Below are 17,475 nucleotides of genomic sequence, written 5' to 3' on the forward strand. Positions count from 1 at the left end.
TGAGCCCTTGCCTTTGGATCACCCAGGGTGGGCATTTGCTGTGACAGAAAAAAATTGCCCTGAATTCCATGGACGGAAGAGCCTGGCTGTGTAGAGTTCGTGAGTTGCCGTGAATCAGACACAACTGAGGACACAAAAATTCAATAGACTAAAACACTTTTTGGGGGTGGGGGGAGTGAAAGGGGGTGATGTGGGGTTTTTTGTCTTATATAATAGCCGAGGGAAATCTAGTTTAAACCTAAATTCACATAGATGGGAAAGGTATAGCTCTCCGTCACCCTATTAAAAAAAAAAAAAAACGTCTTAACTTTTCTGAAAGCTTATTTAGTAGCTTCCTTGAGCAGTTCATTGTGAAGGATTTTTTTTTTTTTTTCTGTGACATTGGCCTCATTAAAAAGTACGGTTTGCCTTTACTGGATAATTTTGTTCATTGGTTTGTTAGGGAATCTTGGTAATATTTGAGTTTCCTGGGGAGTATGGTCACATGACCTGGCCCTGGCCAATCGGTGCGTTCCACCTCCCTGGCCACTGTGATTGGCTCCGGACTGGGTCAGTGCCCAATCGGGGCCCGGGGCCGGGCCTCACGTTGGAAGCCAGGGGAAGACGAGCTCTCGTTCTGCTGGGGTAGGGGAAGGGGTGGGGCCGGGGGAGGTCAGGCTCCAGCAGTGGGAGGGGCTTGAGGTCCGCCTGCGGCAGTTGGTGACCTTCCTGCTCCCCTCAGGGCAGAGCCGCCGGCCTGAGAATGAGGGCGCTGCTGAGCCCAGGGGCTGGGATGGCCCGCTGCTGCTGTGGTCCCAGAGCTCCACCCGAGACCTGAGGGAGGCCGTCTGCCCGTGAGTCCTCTCCCGCTTGTCTGTCAGCTTGTTTGAACCATGCTGGGTTTTCTGCCCAGCTGGCTAAGGGGAGTCCCTGGAAATGCAAGGGTGTGGGTTTTGGCAGACTTCAGGGAAGACATGCCAGATGAGCCTGGGAGACTCCAGCTTAATCTGGATTCAGGAGATATCTCTTCGGGCCAGCTAGTAATTGTAGGATAAGCCTAATGAGTCTTCACAGGATGAAGAGAGTAACGTGCCAAGGTAGCAATCGATGTCCTCATTCGAGAGGATGAAGCTGGTGCTCAGAGAAGGGGGGAACTTGGCCAGAGCAAGGAGGTGTGCACCCAGACAGAACCCCCAGATGCGGCCATTTGAGCTCAGGGAGGCCACTGGTGTGGCTTGTCCCTGTAGCAGGCGCCGAGGCACGCAGCCCACCCTGATTCCTGCGGGGGCCTGACTTGGGAAGTGCCATCTGGTAGCTTTGAGACTCACCAAACCAAATTGCACTGGAGAGAGGAAGGACACCTTCCTTCATCCACCCCCCACCCCCGCCGGATTCCCACATACCCTGACCCCTTTCTCTTGATTTCGGAGCCATTTCCAGAGTCCCGCTCATATGACCTCATTCGAAGTGCACTGTGGACGAGCTGCCATCTGCAGCTGCTACCACAGCAGCCAAGGGCTTTAGCTCCCGAGTACCTCCCTTCCTTTGGAACTTGGGGGCCCTCTACTCCCCACTTGCACACCACAGACCTTTGCTGAGGATTGTGGGGACCCTCACTCAGTTTGCAGCACGTTGTAGCCATCCCTGTCCTCTCAATACCTCCCTTGCCACTCAGCTTGTGAGCCCCTTTGGAGCAGCGTGGCCCACCTGGCTGCAACGGAAGAGACACAGCTGACAGTGAAACAACAGCTTAGATCTGACAGCCGGAAAGCTCTGTCAAAAGGGACCTCCCTCTTCACACCGTAGAGGCTGTAGGAGCCGCCAGGCTTTCGGAACCAGTGCTGGGGCCAAAATGACCCCACAGCCGTTTTCCTTCCTGGGGAGGGTTCTGGCTCGAGTGGGAATGGCTCAAGTCTCCTAAGGTTCTGAAAGCCCACTGTGTGCAGATTCACGGTACACAGAGAGGAGAAGGTGGAGTCCTGCCCTGGAGGTGGTCACAGCTCACGGATGAGCCAGGCAGGCAGGCAGGCAGGCAGGCAGGGCATGAGAACACCTGAGCTGCCTTCATGAGTGAATGGTGTGGGAGCAGAGGAAGAGAAGCCGGTCTGCTCCCTCATGTGGTGCCCAGGGCAGGTTGTCCCCAGAGGAAACCCTTACGACGGTGAGGACTCTCACTGCTGTTTCCCAAGGGGTTCCGTCGGTGCGTGTCTTCCCCGGAGCGGTCAGGCCGTCTCTAAAGTACACTGGCCATGGGCATTGCCTCTCCTTGGAACTTCCCACGTGTTTCTCTTTTTTATGGAACAGTGATTTTTCTAGAGGGGTTCTGGGCCACAAGGTTGTTGGGTCATTTTCTAGCCTTCTGTCGTGAAGAACGCTTTCCTGGGCGTTGGGGTGGTTTGTTGTTCCAGCTCCCTTTCTTGGCTTCTTTTGGGAGCTGGTGCAACAAGAGGAGCTCAGCCTCTGCCTTCTGGCTGAGATGTCACCCTTCAAACAGCAATGCCTGCCTGGAGATAATGATGGCATTTGCCAAAAGGGCTTCGTTTGGCACATGATATCTTGAAAGGACGTACACCGTCCTGTCAGCTATCAAAGGCTAGTTCAAATGACATAAAAATGAGAACTCTCCAATGGAGTCTTACAGTAGGTGGAGAGTCCGAAAGAAACTCCTTCAGTCATTTCACTGAGAGTCATTGATTGGGGACACCAAGAATATAGGAAGGAATGCAGAAAGAAAAGATGAAATTGTGTTCAGGATCGGGGGGAGGGATGAACAGGGCGTGCTTGCCTTGAATCCAGGCTTTGTTGGGGGGTGGGGCATAAAGATCAAACGGGTCTGAAACCACAAAGTGGTGATGGTAACACAGTATCACCAGAGTTACACAACAGTGTTCCCAAATTGCAACAATGATGAAAAAGTTTACTAACTTAACCAACAAGTTCCCAACTTAACCAACAAAAATACAGGAAACCATACAAAAAATAAAACATCACCAGAAAGGTGGAAACAAACCAAATGCAAAGCAGTTCAGGGGAAAGGAACTCCATGTCCCCTGGGGGCAGACCGAGTTGACAGCGTCCACGGTGAGCCGACAGGGATGGAGGCGGCAGAGCCGACCGCTCCCCTGGACGTGGTGTTTCCGGCAAGGGCTCTGGGTCTCTGTCCAGAGCGGGGGCTCGTTCTTCCTGCAGGGGTGGGTGAGTCATCGTCGGCGTCTGGGTGTTGCGCGGGAGCCAGGGCAGGCTCTCCCTGCCGAGGCGGTGACTCCTCCTCTGCCTCGGGTTCTCCTGCCAAAGCCCGAGCAGGTACAGGTGCACGTGGAGGTGGAGGTTCTGGCTGAGGGGGTGGGACATCAGTGCCTGGGGCTGGGGGTCCTGCAGGCACGGAGATCCGATCTGCCCGGTGTGCTGGCCAGAACCCAGCTGGCCTGGTGTCTCTGCGAGGGCAAGTCTCGGTTCTCCATCTGCCCTCGGTGGATCCCTGGGTCCTGCACCTGGAGCCACCACCTCTGTAGGGACAGGTCTGGGAAGTGGAGCCTGGTTCCAGTTGGAGGCCAGTGCTAGAGCTGGGGGAGAAGCAAAGTTTGCCCACAGGCCAGCCTTGGCATGTGCGTATCCCGGGACAGAAAGCTTCCAAGAGATTCCCAAAGAATACCCAGGGTCGGATGTCTTTTGGGACTGAAGTGTGCAAGAAGGGGGTGGGGGTGTGAGGCCAGCGCTTGCTGCAGGCCCAGCAGCATCTTTCGGGGACTCGTCCCTGTGTAGCTCAGCACCCCCTCCCCACACACTCCCGTGCACCAGCCCCAGCGTCCTCACCTCTGTGCTCTGGCGTGCTGGGCTCCAGGTCCTCCTGCTGCCTCAGAGGCTGGGGTTCTCGGGACTCTGGGTCGGAGCCGGGTGTGCTGAGCTCCGTGGCAGCCTCAGACTGGGCCGCCGGGTGTATCCTGTGTGGTGTCTCGGCAGCAGGCCTTCCCCGCCTCCGCTTCGCCCCCGGTGGGGCTGATGCCTCCGTGGGCACGCTCACCTGGAGCCTGCACTGGGCCTCAGGGGCGGGGGGGTGGTGCTCCGACCCCTCCCTCCGGGAGGTGGACGGGGTGTCCCCGTCCTCGGCCTCATCACGTGGGAAGCTCTGCAACGACAGTGACCGTCAGCCAGCCATGCTGGGACTTTTCCGAGCTGGGCCTGGCCAGTGGAGCCGCTGCTTCTGCCTGCTCGAACTTCTCTTCCCAGAAGGGTCAGAGACGTGTGTCTGCTCAGATCCCCACCCGGGAGGAAAGAGACCCACCTGAGGGTGTGAGGCCAGCCTGGGCGGCCGGCGCTGCCCGCACTCTCCCCATCCCAGCCAGCCTGCTCTCCCCTGGGGTGTGGACACAACTTGCCCGCAGGCTTCTGACCCCACATCCGCCTGGGCTTCCTTGAGGGAGACACACCCCGAGAAACCCGCATCCACACACACAGGCAAAGGACCCGGTGTTTCCGGGTGGCATGGGAGAGGTGGCCTGGCCCGGCCTGGGGCTCCCCGTGTTACCTTTCTGTTTCTCCGGGCAAAGGGCCAGAGGCCTCTCGGGGGTGCCCTGAGCCAACGTTGACAGGGTGCCCACGCACACTGCCTGTGAGCTCTCCTGAGGCCCCGGCCTCTGGGCAGGGGCAAACAGCAGAACATCCTGGCAGCAAGTGATCTGGCTGGGGTCTCCTCTCCGCTCTGGAGGCCTGTATACCCGGGTTGCGGGTTCTGTTGGGTTCTGTTGCCGGCAGGTGACATCATTTCCTGGGGTTCGTGCTGAGGTCCCTTCCCCAAAACTTCCCAAGGGAATCTCTGGGTTTCTGACTGCTCGACCACCCCCCTTAGGCCATGTGCAGGCACAGTGACAGCCACACAGCCCAGCCCACAGCCCTGGGGAGGCCTGGGTGCAGCCAGGGCCTGAGCTCCGAGGACCCCGCTGCTCTCAGACCAGGCTCCTTCTTCTCATAAGTGGTGTGGCCCTGGACAAGCGTATGCCCCTCAGGGTTTCCCCAGTCTCTCCATCTGCAGAGTGGGGGTCATTCTCCCATCTGCTTCCTAGGTCTGTCGGCCTACGAGCAGCTCCATGCCTTTCCACCTGGGGCCGATATCACGTGGAGCTTGTGCGCTGAGACTTCAGAAAGAAAGACTCCATCCAGGGCTGACACAGCACAGAATGGGGCAGAACGAGGCCTGGATGCGCCGTGGTACCCAGGAAAAGGCACTCCCCCTCCTGAGTGTTTTGAGACCCCGCATCCAAGTTGGAGGCGCGAAAGGAAGACTCGAAGGTCTCCCTCTCTTATAGAAAAGAGTAGCCAACTTTCTGGTCCTCTGTTTCCATTGAGATTCTGTTCAAGTGTCCCAGCTCGGCTTCTGCGGGTGGCTGAGCTTCTAATGGCTCCCTGCGTTCTTGTCTTTTCCTCTCCAAACCTTCCGTCCTTTTCCCCCTTCTGGGGTGGATGGGCGCTGTCATTGCTTCTACCTTCGAGACAGATTGATGAAAAGTCTGGACCGTCGACTCCTTTCCTCTCTTTGGTTCCGTGTCTCTCTCTGTCTGTGTCCCTCTCTTTTCCCTTCTCGATTCAGTCTGTGTCTTCCTCTTTCTCTCTCGTGTGTGGATGGATGGATGCTAGGAATGCACATGTATATGATTAGATGAGGGTTATGTTTTAGGGATAGGTTAGAGGGAGAGAAAGGCTTTAGGTCGGAGTTGGTCATGGGGGAAGGGTCAAGGGTGGTGGTGGTGTTTCTTGGAATCTGAGTGCTGTGCATTCTTCGTCTCTTTCCATATGAACCCCTTCTCAGATACACCACTTGCAAGGAGTCTCTCATGTTCCGTTTCCCATCTTTTGCATTTCTGAATGCTTAGCTTCTCTGTTGTGAAGAGGTTCCATTGGATGGAAACCCATTGGCGTACTTCGTTTTCCTCTTTCCCTTACTTGAAGAGACCCATTTCTACCTCCGCCCAGCAAATGGCAAGGAGACTCTGATGTTATGGAGCCTTTGACCTACGCTTCTTTCTAGCTGTCTCATGACATCAGTCTTTAGGGTGAGGTTTTTCCCCGATATTGAGGTGGTGTGAGATCAAAACCAATAGCGTTCTTCAGATGTAGCTGTCTGGTTTTCCCATGGACATTTATTGAAGAGGCTTTCTTGTTCCCATTTGGATATTCTCCCCTTTTATGTCAGAGATGAGTTGACCATGGATGCCGGGGTTTGTTTCTGGACCCTCAACTTTATTCCATCGATCTGGATCTGTGTGTGTTGTTGTATTCCCAATAGCATACTGTCCTGCTGCTGCCGCTGCGCCTAAGTCATTTCAGTCGTGTCTGACTCTGCGCGACCCCATGGCCTGCAGCCTACCAGGCTCCTCCGTCCAGGGCGTTTTCCAGGCAAGAGTACTGGAGTGGGTCGCCATCGCCTTCTCCGATACTCTCCTGAGGATCCTAGTTTGGTCGTCTAATTTCCTTTCACACAACCTTGGATGTCCGTATCGGGGCTTTTTCGTCGGATTGTATTGACAATTTAGGCTCTTTTCTGTTTCCGTACCCCTTTTGCAATTCTTTGTTCGGTGCGAAAATGCATTGGCATTTTGGGAGGAATAGCATCGAAGCTGTGGATTGCCTTGTGGGGCTGTGACATCATTTTCCCAATAGGAATTCTTTCAAGCCCTGAGCACAGCTTCTCTTTCCAGTGGTTGGTGTGGGCTTGATCTTCCTTCTTCCATCTCTCGCCGTTTTGTGAGAACAGGTCCTTCCTTCCCTTCTGGGTTAGATGGACTCGTGGGTATCACTTCAGTGAATGGCATTGTCAGTGGGGGTGATAATTCCCTTCTCATTGGAAGACTTTGCTGTGAGTATTAGAAATGCAAGTGATTTCTCTTCCCCTTCCTCCCTGTCCATCTCTCAGAGCCACCGGGAAACAGAGGCCTCATCCAGGGTCACACAGGCCTGAGGGAGTGCAACTAGACTGTTGTTTCTTCAGGCCCTCAGTGCTGGACATCATCCGGGATACTCTGTGTGTGTCTTCCTCAGTCTGGTGTCCCTTCAGACCTTTCCCTAGTTTTCACAGGCTTGTCGTGTTGGTGTTCTTTGACTGTTTGGAGACACATCCTTGAGAAGCTTTGTGTTTCCACTCATTCGTCTCGCGATGTATGACCTGTCTTTTGCTTTTGTAATGAGGTCTTTCCCACAGTAGATATCTTTGATTTTGCAAAGTCCACTGTATTCTCTGGGTTGTTTTGTGGGCTGCCTTTTTGTTTTGTGTGTGAAGACTCAAAGCACGTGTCCGGTTTCTGCTCATTGTTCTTCTAGATTTGTGACAAGTTTTCATGGAAACTTTGTCTAGGGATAACTGGAAGTGAACTCGGTGTAAGGTGTCAAGTCTCCATCTCCATTCATGTCATGCCCTGCAGTTTCCAATTCCCTGTTCCTGAGTGGTTTTGGAGACCTTGTGGGAAGTTGGTTGCATCGGAGTTTGCGTTTCCACCTTGAGTAGATTCCCACTGTTCTGCCCTCAGGGACACTGTCAAGGGGGAGTGAGGAGCAGCCTGCACTTCCAGCAGTGACCACACGGTGGGGCGAGTGCTGCTCTCCCCTCTGGGAGCCCCAGGCCACAGGCATCCCAGTGAGGAGCCAGCTCTGTGCTCAGCTGAAAGGAGTTAGTCTCTCAGGAGCCTCTGAGCCCTTGCCTTTGGATCACCCAGGGTGGGCATTTGCTGTGACAGAAAAAAATTGCCCTGAATTCCATGGATGGAAGAGCCTGGCTGTGTAGAGTTCGTGAGTTGCCGTGAATCAGACACAACTGAGGACACAAAAATTCAATAGACTAAAACACTTTTTGGGGGTGGGGGGAGTGAAAGGGGGTGATGTGGGGTTTTTGTCTTATATAATAGCCGAGGGAAATCTAGTTTAAACCTAAATTCACATAGATGGGAAAGGTATAGCTCTCCGTCACCCTATTAAAAAAAAAAAAAAAAACCTCTTAACTTTTCTGAAAGCTTATTTAGTAGCTTCCTTGAGCAGTTCATTGTGAAGGATTTTTTTTTTTTTTCTGTGACATTGGCCTCATTAAAAAGTACGGTTTGCCTTTACTGGATAATTTTGTTCATTGGTTTGTTAGGGAATCTTGGTAATATTTGAGTTTCCTGGGGAGTATGGTCACATGACCTGGCCCTGGCCAATCGGTGCGTTCCACCTCCCTGGCCACTGTGATTGGCTCCGGACTGGGGCAGTGCCCAATCGGGGCCCGGGGCCGGGCCTCACGTTGGAAGCCAGGGGAAGACGAGCTCTCGTTCTGCTGGGGTAGGGGAAGGGGTGGGGCCGGGGGAGGTCAGGCTCCAGCAGTGGGAGGGGCTTGAGGTCCGCCTGCGGCAGTTGGTGACCTTCCTGCTCCCCTCAGGGCAGAGCCGCCGGCCTGAGAATGAGGGCGCTGCTGAGCCCAGGGGCTGGGATGGCCCGCTGCTGCTGTGGTCCCAGAGCTCCACCCGAGACCTGAGGGAGGCCGTCTGCCCGTGAGTCCTCTCCCGCTTGTCTGTCAGCTTGTTTGAACCATGCTGGGTTTTCTGCCCAGCTGGCTAAGGGGAGTCCCTGGAAATGCAAGGGTGTGGGTTTTGGCAGACTTCAGGGAAGACATGCCAGATGAGCCTGGGAGACTCCAGCTTAATCTGGATTCAGGAGATATCTCTTCGGGCCAGCTAGTAATTGTAGGATAAGCCTAATGAGTCTTCACAGGATGAAGAGAGTAACGTGCCAAGGTAGCAATCGATGTCCTCATTCGAGAGGATGAAGCTGGTGCTCAGAGAAGGGGGGAACTTGGCCAGAGCAAGGAGGTGTGCACCCAGACAGAACCCCCAGATCCGGCCATTTGAGCTCAGGGAGGCCACTGGTGTGGCTTGTCCCTGTAGCAGGCGCCGAGGCACGCAGCCCACCCTGATTCCTGCGGGGGCCTGACTTGGGAAGTGCCATCTGGTAGCTTTGAGACTCACCAAACCAAATTGCACTGGAGAGAGGAAGGACACCTTCCTTCATCCACCCCCCACCCCCGCCGGATTCCCACATACCCTGACCCCTTTCTCTTGATTTCGGAGCCATTTCCAGAGTCCCGCTCATATGACCTCATTCGAAGTGCACTGTGGACGAGCTGCCATCTGCAGCTGCTACCACAGCAGCCAAGGGCTTTAGCTCCCGAGTACCTCCCTTCCTTTGGAACTTGGGGGCCCTCTACTCCCCACTTGCACACCACAGACCTTTGCTGAGGATTGTGGGGACCCTCACTCAGTTTGCAGCACGTTGTAGCCATCCCTGTCCTCTCAATACCTCCCTTGCCACTCAGCTTGTGAGCCCCTTTGGAGCAGCGTGGCCCACCTGGCTGCAACGGAAGAGACACAGCTGACAGTGAAACAACAGCTTAGATCTGACAGCCGGAAAGCTCTGTCAAAAGGGACCTCCCTCTTCACACCGTAGAGGCTGTAGGAGCCGCCAGGCTTTCGGAACCAGTGCTGGGGCCAAAATGACCCCACAGCCGTTTTCCTTCCTGGGGAGGGTTCTGGCTCGAGTGGGAATGGCTCAAGTCTCCTAAGGTTCTGAAAGCCCACTGTGTGCAGATTCACGGTACACAGAGAGGAGAAGGTGGAGTCCTGCCCTGGAGGTGGTCACAGCTCACGGATGAGCCAGGCAGGCAGGCAGGCAGGCAGGCAGGGCATGAGAACACCTGAGCTGCCTTCATGAGTGAATGGTGTGGGAGCAGAGGAAGAGAAGCCGGTCTGCTCCCTCATGTGGTGCCCAGGGCAGGTTGTCCCCAGAGGAAACCCTTACGACGGTGAGGACTCTCACTGCTGTTTCCCAAGGGGTTCCGTCGGTGCGTGTCTTCCCCGGAGCGGTCAGGCCGTCTCTAAAGTACACTGGCCATGGGCATTGCCTCTCCTTGGAACTTCCCACGTGTTTCTCTTTTTTATGGAACAGTGATTTTTCTAGAGGGGTTCTGGGCCACAAGGTTGTTGGGTCATTTTCTAGCCTTCTGTCGTGAAGAACGCTTTCCTGGGCGTTGGGGTGGTTTGTTGTTCCAGCTCCCTTTCTTGGCTTCTTTTGGGAGCTGGTGCAACAAGAGGAGCTCAGCCTCTGCCTTCTGGCTGAGATGTCACCCTTCAAACAGCAATGCCTGCCTGGAGATAATGATGGCATTTGCCAAAAGGGCTTCGTTTGGCACATGATATCTTGAAAGGACGTACACCGTCCTGTCAGCTATCAAAGGCTAGTTCAAATGACATAAAAATGAGAACTCTCCAATGGAGTCTTACAGTAGGTGGAGAGTCCGAAAGAAACTCCTTCAGTCATTTCACTGAGAGTCATTGATTGGGGACACCAAGAATATAGGAAGGAATGCAGAAAGAAAAGATGAAATTGTGTTCAGGATCGGGGGGAGGGATGAACAGGGCGTGCTTGCCTTGAATCCAGGCTTTGTTGGGGGGTGGGGCATAAAGATCAAACGGGTCTGAAACCACAAAGTGGTGATGGTAACACAGTATCACCAGAGTTACACAACAGTGTTCCCAAATTGCAACAATGATGAAAAAGTTTACTAACTTAACCAACAAGTTCCCAACTTAACCAACAAAAATACAGGAAACCATACAAAAAATAAAACATCACCAGAAAGGTGGAAACAAACCAAATGCAAAGCAGTTCAGGGGAAAGGAACTCCATGTCCCCTGGGGGCAGACCGAGTTGACAGCGTCCACGGTGAGCCGACAGGGATGGAGGCGGCAGAGCCGACCGCTCCCCTGGACGTGGTGTTTCCGGCAAGGGCTCTGGGTCTCTGTCCAGAGCGGGGGCTCGTTCTTCCTGCAGGGGTGGGTGAGTCATCGTCGGCGTCTGGGTGTTGCGCGGGAGCCAGGGCAGGCTCTCCCTGCCGAGGCGGTGACTCCTCCTCTGCCTCGGGTTCTCCTGCCAAAGCCCGAGCAGGTACAGGTGCACGTGGAGGTGGAGGTTCTGGCTGAGGGGGTGGGACATCAGTGCCTGGGGCTGGGGGTCCTGCAGGCACGGAGATCCGATCTGCCCGGTGTGCTGGCCAGAACCCAGCTGGCCTGGTGTCTCTGCGAGGGCAAGTCTCGGTTCTCCATCTGCCCTCGGTGGATCCCTGGGTCCTGCACCTGGAGCCACCACCTCTGTAGGGACAGGTCTGGGAAGTGGAGCCTGGTTCCAGTTGGAGGCCAGTGCTAGAGCTGGGGGAGAAGCAAAGTTTGCCCACAGGCCAGCCTTGGCATGTGCGTATCCCGGGACAGAAAGCTTCCAAGAGATTCCCAAAGAATACCCAGGGTCGGATGTCTTTTGGGACTGAAGTGTGCAAGAAGGGGGTGGGGGTGTGAGGCCAGCGCTTGCTGCAGGCCCAGCAGCATCTTTCGGGGACTCGTCCCTGTGTAGCTCAGCACCCCCTCCCCACACACTCCCGTGCACCAGCCCCAGCGTCCTCACCTCTGTGCTCTGGCGTGCTGGGCTCCAGGTCCTCCTGCTGCCTCAGAGGCTGGGGTTCTCGGGACTCTGGGTCGGAGCCGGGTGTGCTGAGCTCCGTGGCAGCCTCAGACTGGGCCGCCGGGTGTATCCTGTGTGGTGTCTCGGCAGCAGGCCTTCCCCGCCTCCGCTTCGCCCCCGGTGGGGCTGATGCCTCCGTGGGCACGCTCACCTGGAGCCTGCACTGGGCCTCAGGGGCGGGGGGGTGGTGCTCCGACCCCTCCCTCCGGGAGGTGGACGGGGTGTCCCCGTCCTCGGCCTCATCACGTGGGAAGCTCTGCAACGACAGTGACCATCAGCCAGCCATGCTGGGACTTTTCCGAGCTGGGCCTGGCCAGTGGAGCCGCTGCTTCTGCCTGCTCGAACTTCTCTTCCCAGAAGGGTCAGAGACGTGTGTCTGCTCAGATCCCCACCCGGGAGGAAAGAGACCCACCTGAGGGTGTGAGGCCAGCCTGGGCGGCCGGCGCTGCCCGCACTCTCCCCATCCCAGCCAGCCTGCTCTCCCCTGGGGTGTGGACACAACTTGCCCGCAGGCTTCTGACCCCACATCCGCCTGGGCTTCCTTGAGGGAGACACACCCCGAGAAACCCGCATCCACACACACAGGCAAAGGACCCGGTGTTTCCGGGTGGCATGGGAGAGGTGGGCTGGCCCGGCCTGGGGCTCCCCGTGTTACCTTTCTGTTTCTCCGGGCAAAGGGCCAGAGGCCTCTCGGGGGTGCCCTGAGCCAACGTCGACAGGGTGCCCACGCACACTGCCTGTGAGCTCTCCTGAGGCCCCGGCCTCTGGGCAGGGGCAAACAGCAGAACATCCTGGCAGCAAGTGATCTGGCTGGGGGCTCCTCTCCGCTCTGGAGGCCTGGATACACGGGTTGCGGGTTCTGTTGGGTTCTGTTGCCGGCAGGTGACATCATTTCCTGGGGTTCGTGCTGAGGTCCCTTCCCCAAAACTTCCCAAGGGAATCTCTGGGTTTCTGACTGCTCGACCACCCCCCTTAGGCCATGTGCAGGCACAGTGACAGCCACACAGCCCAGCCCACAGCCCTGGGGAGGCCTGGGTGCAGCCAGGGCCTGAGCTCCGAGGACCCCGCTGCTCTCAGACCAGGCTCCTTCTTCTCATAAGTGGTGTGGCCCTGGACAAGCGTATGCCCCTCAGGGTTTCCCCAGTCTCTCCATCTGCAGAGTGGGGGTCATTCTCCCATCTGCTTCCTAGGTCTGTCGGCCTACGAGCAGCTCCATGCCTTTCCACCTGGGGCCGATATCACGTGGAGCTTGTGCGCTGAGACTTCAGAAAGAAAGACTCCATCCAGGGCTGACACAGCACAGAATGGGGCAGAACGAGGCCTGGATGCGCCGTGGTACCCAGGAAAAGGCACTCCCCCTCCTGAGTGTTTTGAGACCCCGCATCCAAGTTGGAGGCGCGAAAGGAAGACTCGAAGGTCTCCCTCTCTTATAGAAAAGAGTAGCCAACTTTCTGGTCCTCTGTTTCCATTGAGATTCTGTTCAAGTGTCCCAGCTCGGCTTCTGCGGGTGGCTGAGCTTCTAATGGCTCCCTGCGTTCTTGTCTTTTCCTCTCCAAACCTTCCGTCCTTTTCCCCCTTCTGGGGTGGATGGGCGCTGTCATTGCTTCTACCTTCGAGACAGATTGATGAAAAGTCTGGACCGTCGACTCCTTTCCTCTCTTTGGTTCCGTGTCTCTCTCTGTCTGTGTCCCTCTCTTTTCCCTTCTCGATTCAGTCTGTGTCTTCCTCTTTCTCTCTCGTGTGTGGATGGATGGATGCTAGGAATGCACATGTATATGATTAGATGAGGGTTATGTTTTAGGGATAGGTTAGAGGGAGAGAAAGGCTTTAGGTCGGAGTTGGTCATGGGGGAAGGGTCAAGGGTGGTGGTGGTGTTTCTTGGAATCTGAGTGCTGTGCATTCTTCGTCTCTTTCCATATGAACCCCTTCTCAGATACACCACTTGCAAGGAGTCTCTCATGTTCCGTTTCCCATCTTTTGCATTTCTGAATGCTTAGCTTCTCTGTTGTGAAGAGGTTCCATTGGATGGAAACCCATTGGCGTACTTCGTTTTCCTCTTTCCCTTACTTGAAGAGACCCATTTCTACCTCCGCCCAGCAAATGGCAAGGAGACTCTGATGTTATGGAGCCTTTGACCTACGCTTCTTTCTAGCTGTCTCATGACATCAGTCTTTAGGGTGAGGTTTTTCCCCGATATTGAGGTGGTGTGAGATCAAAACCAATAGCGTTCTTCAGATGTAGCTGTCTGGTTTTCCCATGGACATTTATTGAAGAGGCTTTCTTGTTCCCATTTGGATATTCTCCCCTTTTGTGTCAGAGATGAGTTGACCATGGATGCCGGGGTTTGTTTCTGGACCCTCAACTTTATTCCATCGATCTGGATCTGTGTGTGTTGTTGTATTCCCAATAGCATACTGTCCTGCTGCTGCCGCTGCGCCTAAGTCATTTCAGTCGTGTCTGACTCTGCGCGACCCCATGGCCTGCAGCCTACCAGGCTCCTCCGTCCAGGGCGTTTTCCAGGCAAGAGTACTGGAGTGGGTCGCCATCGCCTTCTCCGATACTCTCCTGAGGATCCTAGTTTGGTCGTCTAATTTCCTTTCACACAACCTTGGATGTCCGTATCGGGGCTTTTTCGTCGGATTGTATTGACAATTTAGGCTCTTTTCTGTTTCCGTACCCCTTTTGCAATTCTTTGTTCGGTGCGAAAATGCATTGGCATTTTGGGAGGAATAGCATCGAAGCTGTGGATTGCCTTGTGGGGCTGTGACATCATTTTCCCAATAGGAATTCTTTCAAGCCCTGAGCACAGCTTCTCTTTCCAGTGGTTGGTGTGGGCTTGATCTTCCTTCTTCCATCTCTCGCCGTTTTGTGAGAACAGGTCCTTCCTTCCCTTCTGGGTTAGATGGACTCGTGGGTATCACTTCAGTGAATGGCATTGTCAGTGGGGGTGATAATTCCCTTCTCATTGGAAGACTTTGCTGTGAGTATTAGAAATGCAAGTGATTTCTCTTCCCCTTCCTCCCTGTCCATCTCTCAGAGCCACCGGGAAACAGAGGCCTCATCCAGGGTCACACAGGCCTGAGGGAGTGCAACTAGACTGTTGTTTCTTCAGGCCCTCAGTGCTGGACATCATCCGGGATACTCTGTGTGTGTCTTCCTCAGTCTGGTGTCCCTTCAGACCTTTCCCTAGTTTTCACAGGCTTGTCGTGTTGGTGTTCTTTGACTGTTTGGAGACACATCCTTGAGAAGCTTTGTGTTTCCACTCATTCGTCTCGCGATGTATGACCTGTCTTTTGCTTTTGTAATGAGGTCTTTCCCACAGTAGATATCTTTGATTTTGCAAAGTCCACTGTATTCTCTGGGTTGTTTTGTGGGCTGCCTTTTTGTTTTGTGTGTGAAGACTCAAAGCACGTGTCCGGTTTCTGCTCATTGTTCTTCTAGATTTGTGACAAGTTTTCATGGAAACTTTGTCTAGGGATAACTGGAAGTGAACTCGGTGTAAGGTGTCAAGTCTCCATCTCCATTCATGTCATGCCCTGCAGTTTCCAATTCCCTGTTCCTGAGTGGTTTTGGAGACCTTGTGGGAAGTTGGTTGCATCGGAGTTTGCGTTTCCACCTTGAGTAGATTCCCACTGTTCTGCCCTCAGGGACACTGTCAAGGGGGAGTGAGGAGCAGCCTGCACTTCCAGCAGTGACCACACGGTGGGGCGAGTGCTGCTCTCCCCTCTGGGAGCCCCAGGCCACAGGCATCCCAGTGAGGAGCCAGCTCTGTGCTCAGCTGAAAGGAGTTAGTCTCTCAGGAGCCTCTGAGCCCTTGCCTTTGGATCACCCAGGGTGGGCATTTGCTGTGACAGAAAAAAATTGCCCTGAATTCCATGGATGGAAGAGCCTGGCTGTGTAGAGTTCGTGAGTTGCCGTGAATCAGACACAACTGAGGACACAAAAATTCAATAGACTAAAACACTTTTTGGGGGTGGGGGGAGTGAAAGGGGGTGATGTGGGGTTTTTTGTCTTATATAATAGCCGAGGGAAATCTAGTTTAAACCTAAATTCACATAGATGGGAAAGGTATAGCTCTCCGTCACCCTATTAAAAAAAAAAAAAAAAACCTCTTAACTTTTCTGAAAGCTTATTTAGTAGCTTCCTTGAGCAGTTCATTGTGAAGGATTTTTTTTTTTTTTCTGTGACATTGGCCTCATTAAAAAGTACGGTTTGCCTTTACTGGATAATTTTGTTCATTGGTTTGTTAGGGAATCTTGGTAATATTTGAGTTTCCTGGGGAGTATGGTCACATGACCTGGCCCTGGCCAATCGGTGCGTTCCACCTCCCTGGCCACTGTGATTGGCTCCGGACTGGGTCAGTGCCCAATCGGGGCCCGGGGCCGGGCCTCACGTTGGAAGCCAGGGGAAGACGAGCTCTCGTTCTGCTGGGGTAGGGGAAGGGGTGGGGCCGGGGGAGGTCAGGCTCCAGCAGTGGGAGGGGCTTGAGGTCCGCCTGCGGCAGTTGGTGACCTTCCTGCTCCCCTCAGGGCAGAGCCGCCGGCCTGAGAATGAGGGCGCTGCTGAGCCCAGGGGCTGGGATGGCCCGCTGCTGCTGTGGTCCCAGAGCTCCACCCGAGACCTGAGGGAGGCCGTCTGCCCGTGAGTCCTCTCCCGCTTGTCTGTCAGCTTGTTTGAACCATGCTGGGTTTTCTGCCCAGCTGGCTAAGGGGAGTCCCTGGAAATGCAAGGGTGTGGGTTTTGGCAGACTTCAGGGAAGACATGCCAGATGAGCCTGGGAGACTCCAGCTTAATCTGGATTCAGGAGATATCTCTTCGGGCCAGCTAGTAATTGTAGGATAAGCCTAATGAGTCTTCACAGGATGAAGAGAGTAACGTGCCAAGGTAGCAATCGATGTCCTCATTCGAGAGGATGAAGCTGGTGCTCAGAGAAGGGGGGAACTTGGCCAGAGCAAGGAGGTGTGCACCCAGACAGAACCCCCAGATGCGGCCATTTGAGCTCAGGGAGGCCACTGGTGTGGCTTGTCCCTGTAGCAGGCGCCGAGGCACGCAGCCCACCCTGATTCCTGCGGGGGCCTGACTTGGGAAGTGCCATCTGGTAGCTTTGAGACTCACCAAACCAAATTGCACTGGAGAGAGGAAGGACACCTTCCTTCATCCACCCCCCACCCCCGCCGGATTCCCACATACCCTGACCCCTTTCTCTTGATTTCGGAGCCATTTCCAGAGTCCCGCTCATATGACCTCATTCGAAGTGCACTGTGGACGAGCTGCCATCTGCAGCTGCTACCACAGCAGCCAAGGGCTTTAGCTCCCGAGTACCTCCCTTCCTTTGGAACTTGGGGGCCCTCTACTCCCCACTTGCACACCACAGACCTTTGCTGAGGATTGTGGGGACCCTCACTCAGTTTGCAGCACGTTGTAGCCATCCCTGTCCTCTCAATACCTCCCTTGCCACTCAGCTTGTGAGCCCCTTTGGAGCAGCGTGGCCCACCTGGCTGCAACGGAAGAGACACAGCTGACAGTGAAACAACAGCTTAGATCTGACAGCCGGAAAGCTCTGTCAAAAGGGACCTCCCTCTTCACACCGTAGAGGCTGTAGGAGCCGCCAGGCTTTCGGAACCAGTGCTGGGGCCAAAATGACCCCACAGCCGTTTTCCTTCCTGGGGAGGGTTCTGGCTCGAGTGGGAATGGCTCAAGTCTCCTAAGGTTCTGAAAGCCCACTGTGTGCAGATTCACGGTACACAGAGAGGAGAAGGTGGAGTCCTGCCCTGGAGGTGGTCACAGCTCACGGATGAGCCAGGCAGGCAGGCAGGCAGGCAGGCAGGGCATGAGAACACCTGAGCTGCCTTCATGAGTGAATGGTGTGGGAGCAGAGGAAGAGAAGCCGGTCTGCTCCCTCATGTGGTGCCCAGGGCAGGTTGTCCCCAGAGGAAACCCTTACGACGGTGAGGACTCTCACTGCTGTTT

The 17,475-nt window shown here is 55.0% G+C and overlaps 1 protein-coding gene and 1 long non-coding RNA gene across 3 annotated transcripts in view; one reads left to right on the top strand and one right to left on the bottom strand.

Annotated features, from left to right (window-relative positions):
- LOC145530003 (uncharacterized) overlaps positions 1 to 17,475 on the top strand; it is a 270,063-nt gene that overhangs the window by 144,715 nt on the left and 107,873 nt on the right. The window contains exons 4-6 of one of the 2 annotated variants that reach the window (XR_014071398.1): positions 722 to 833; positions 8,378 to 8,489; positions 16,035 to 16,146. This is a non-coding gene — a long non-coding RNA (uncharacterized LOC145530003). Of the gene's footprint in view, positions 1 to 721; positions 834 to 8,377; positions 10,595 to 16,034; positions 16,147 to 17,475 lie in introns of those variants that run through there. The other variant, XR_014071399.1, reaches the window with a different exon arrangement.
- LOC145529950 (uncharacterized) lies at positions 8,384 to 12,318 on the bottom strand. Its single transcript, XM_081550723.1, has 3 exons — positions 12,161 to 12,318; positions 11,449 to 11,761; positions 8,384 to 11,198 (listed from the first exon to the last, which is right to left on the bottom strand). The coding sequence occupies exons 1-3, from the start codon at positions 12,293 to 12,295 to the stop codon at positions 10,561 to 10,563; spliced, it is 1,086 nt and encodes a 361-aa protein (XP_081406849.1). The 5' UTR covers positions 12,296 to 12,318; the 3' UTR covers positions 8,384 to 10,560.

This window comes from Giraffa tippelskirchi, chromosome 12 (genome assembly GCF_054371585.1).
Source record: "Giraffa tippelskirchi isolate mGirTip1 chromosome 12, T2T-mGirTip1v1.2.pri, whole genome shotgun sequence".
NCBI classification, from domain to species: Eukaryota; Metazoa; Chordata; class Mammalia; order Artiodactyla; family Giraffidae; genus Giraffa; species Giraffa tippelskirchi.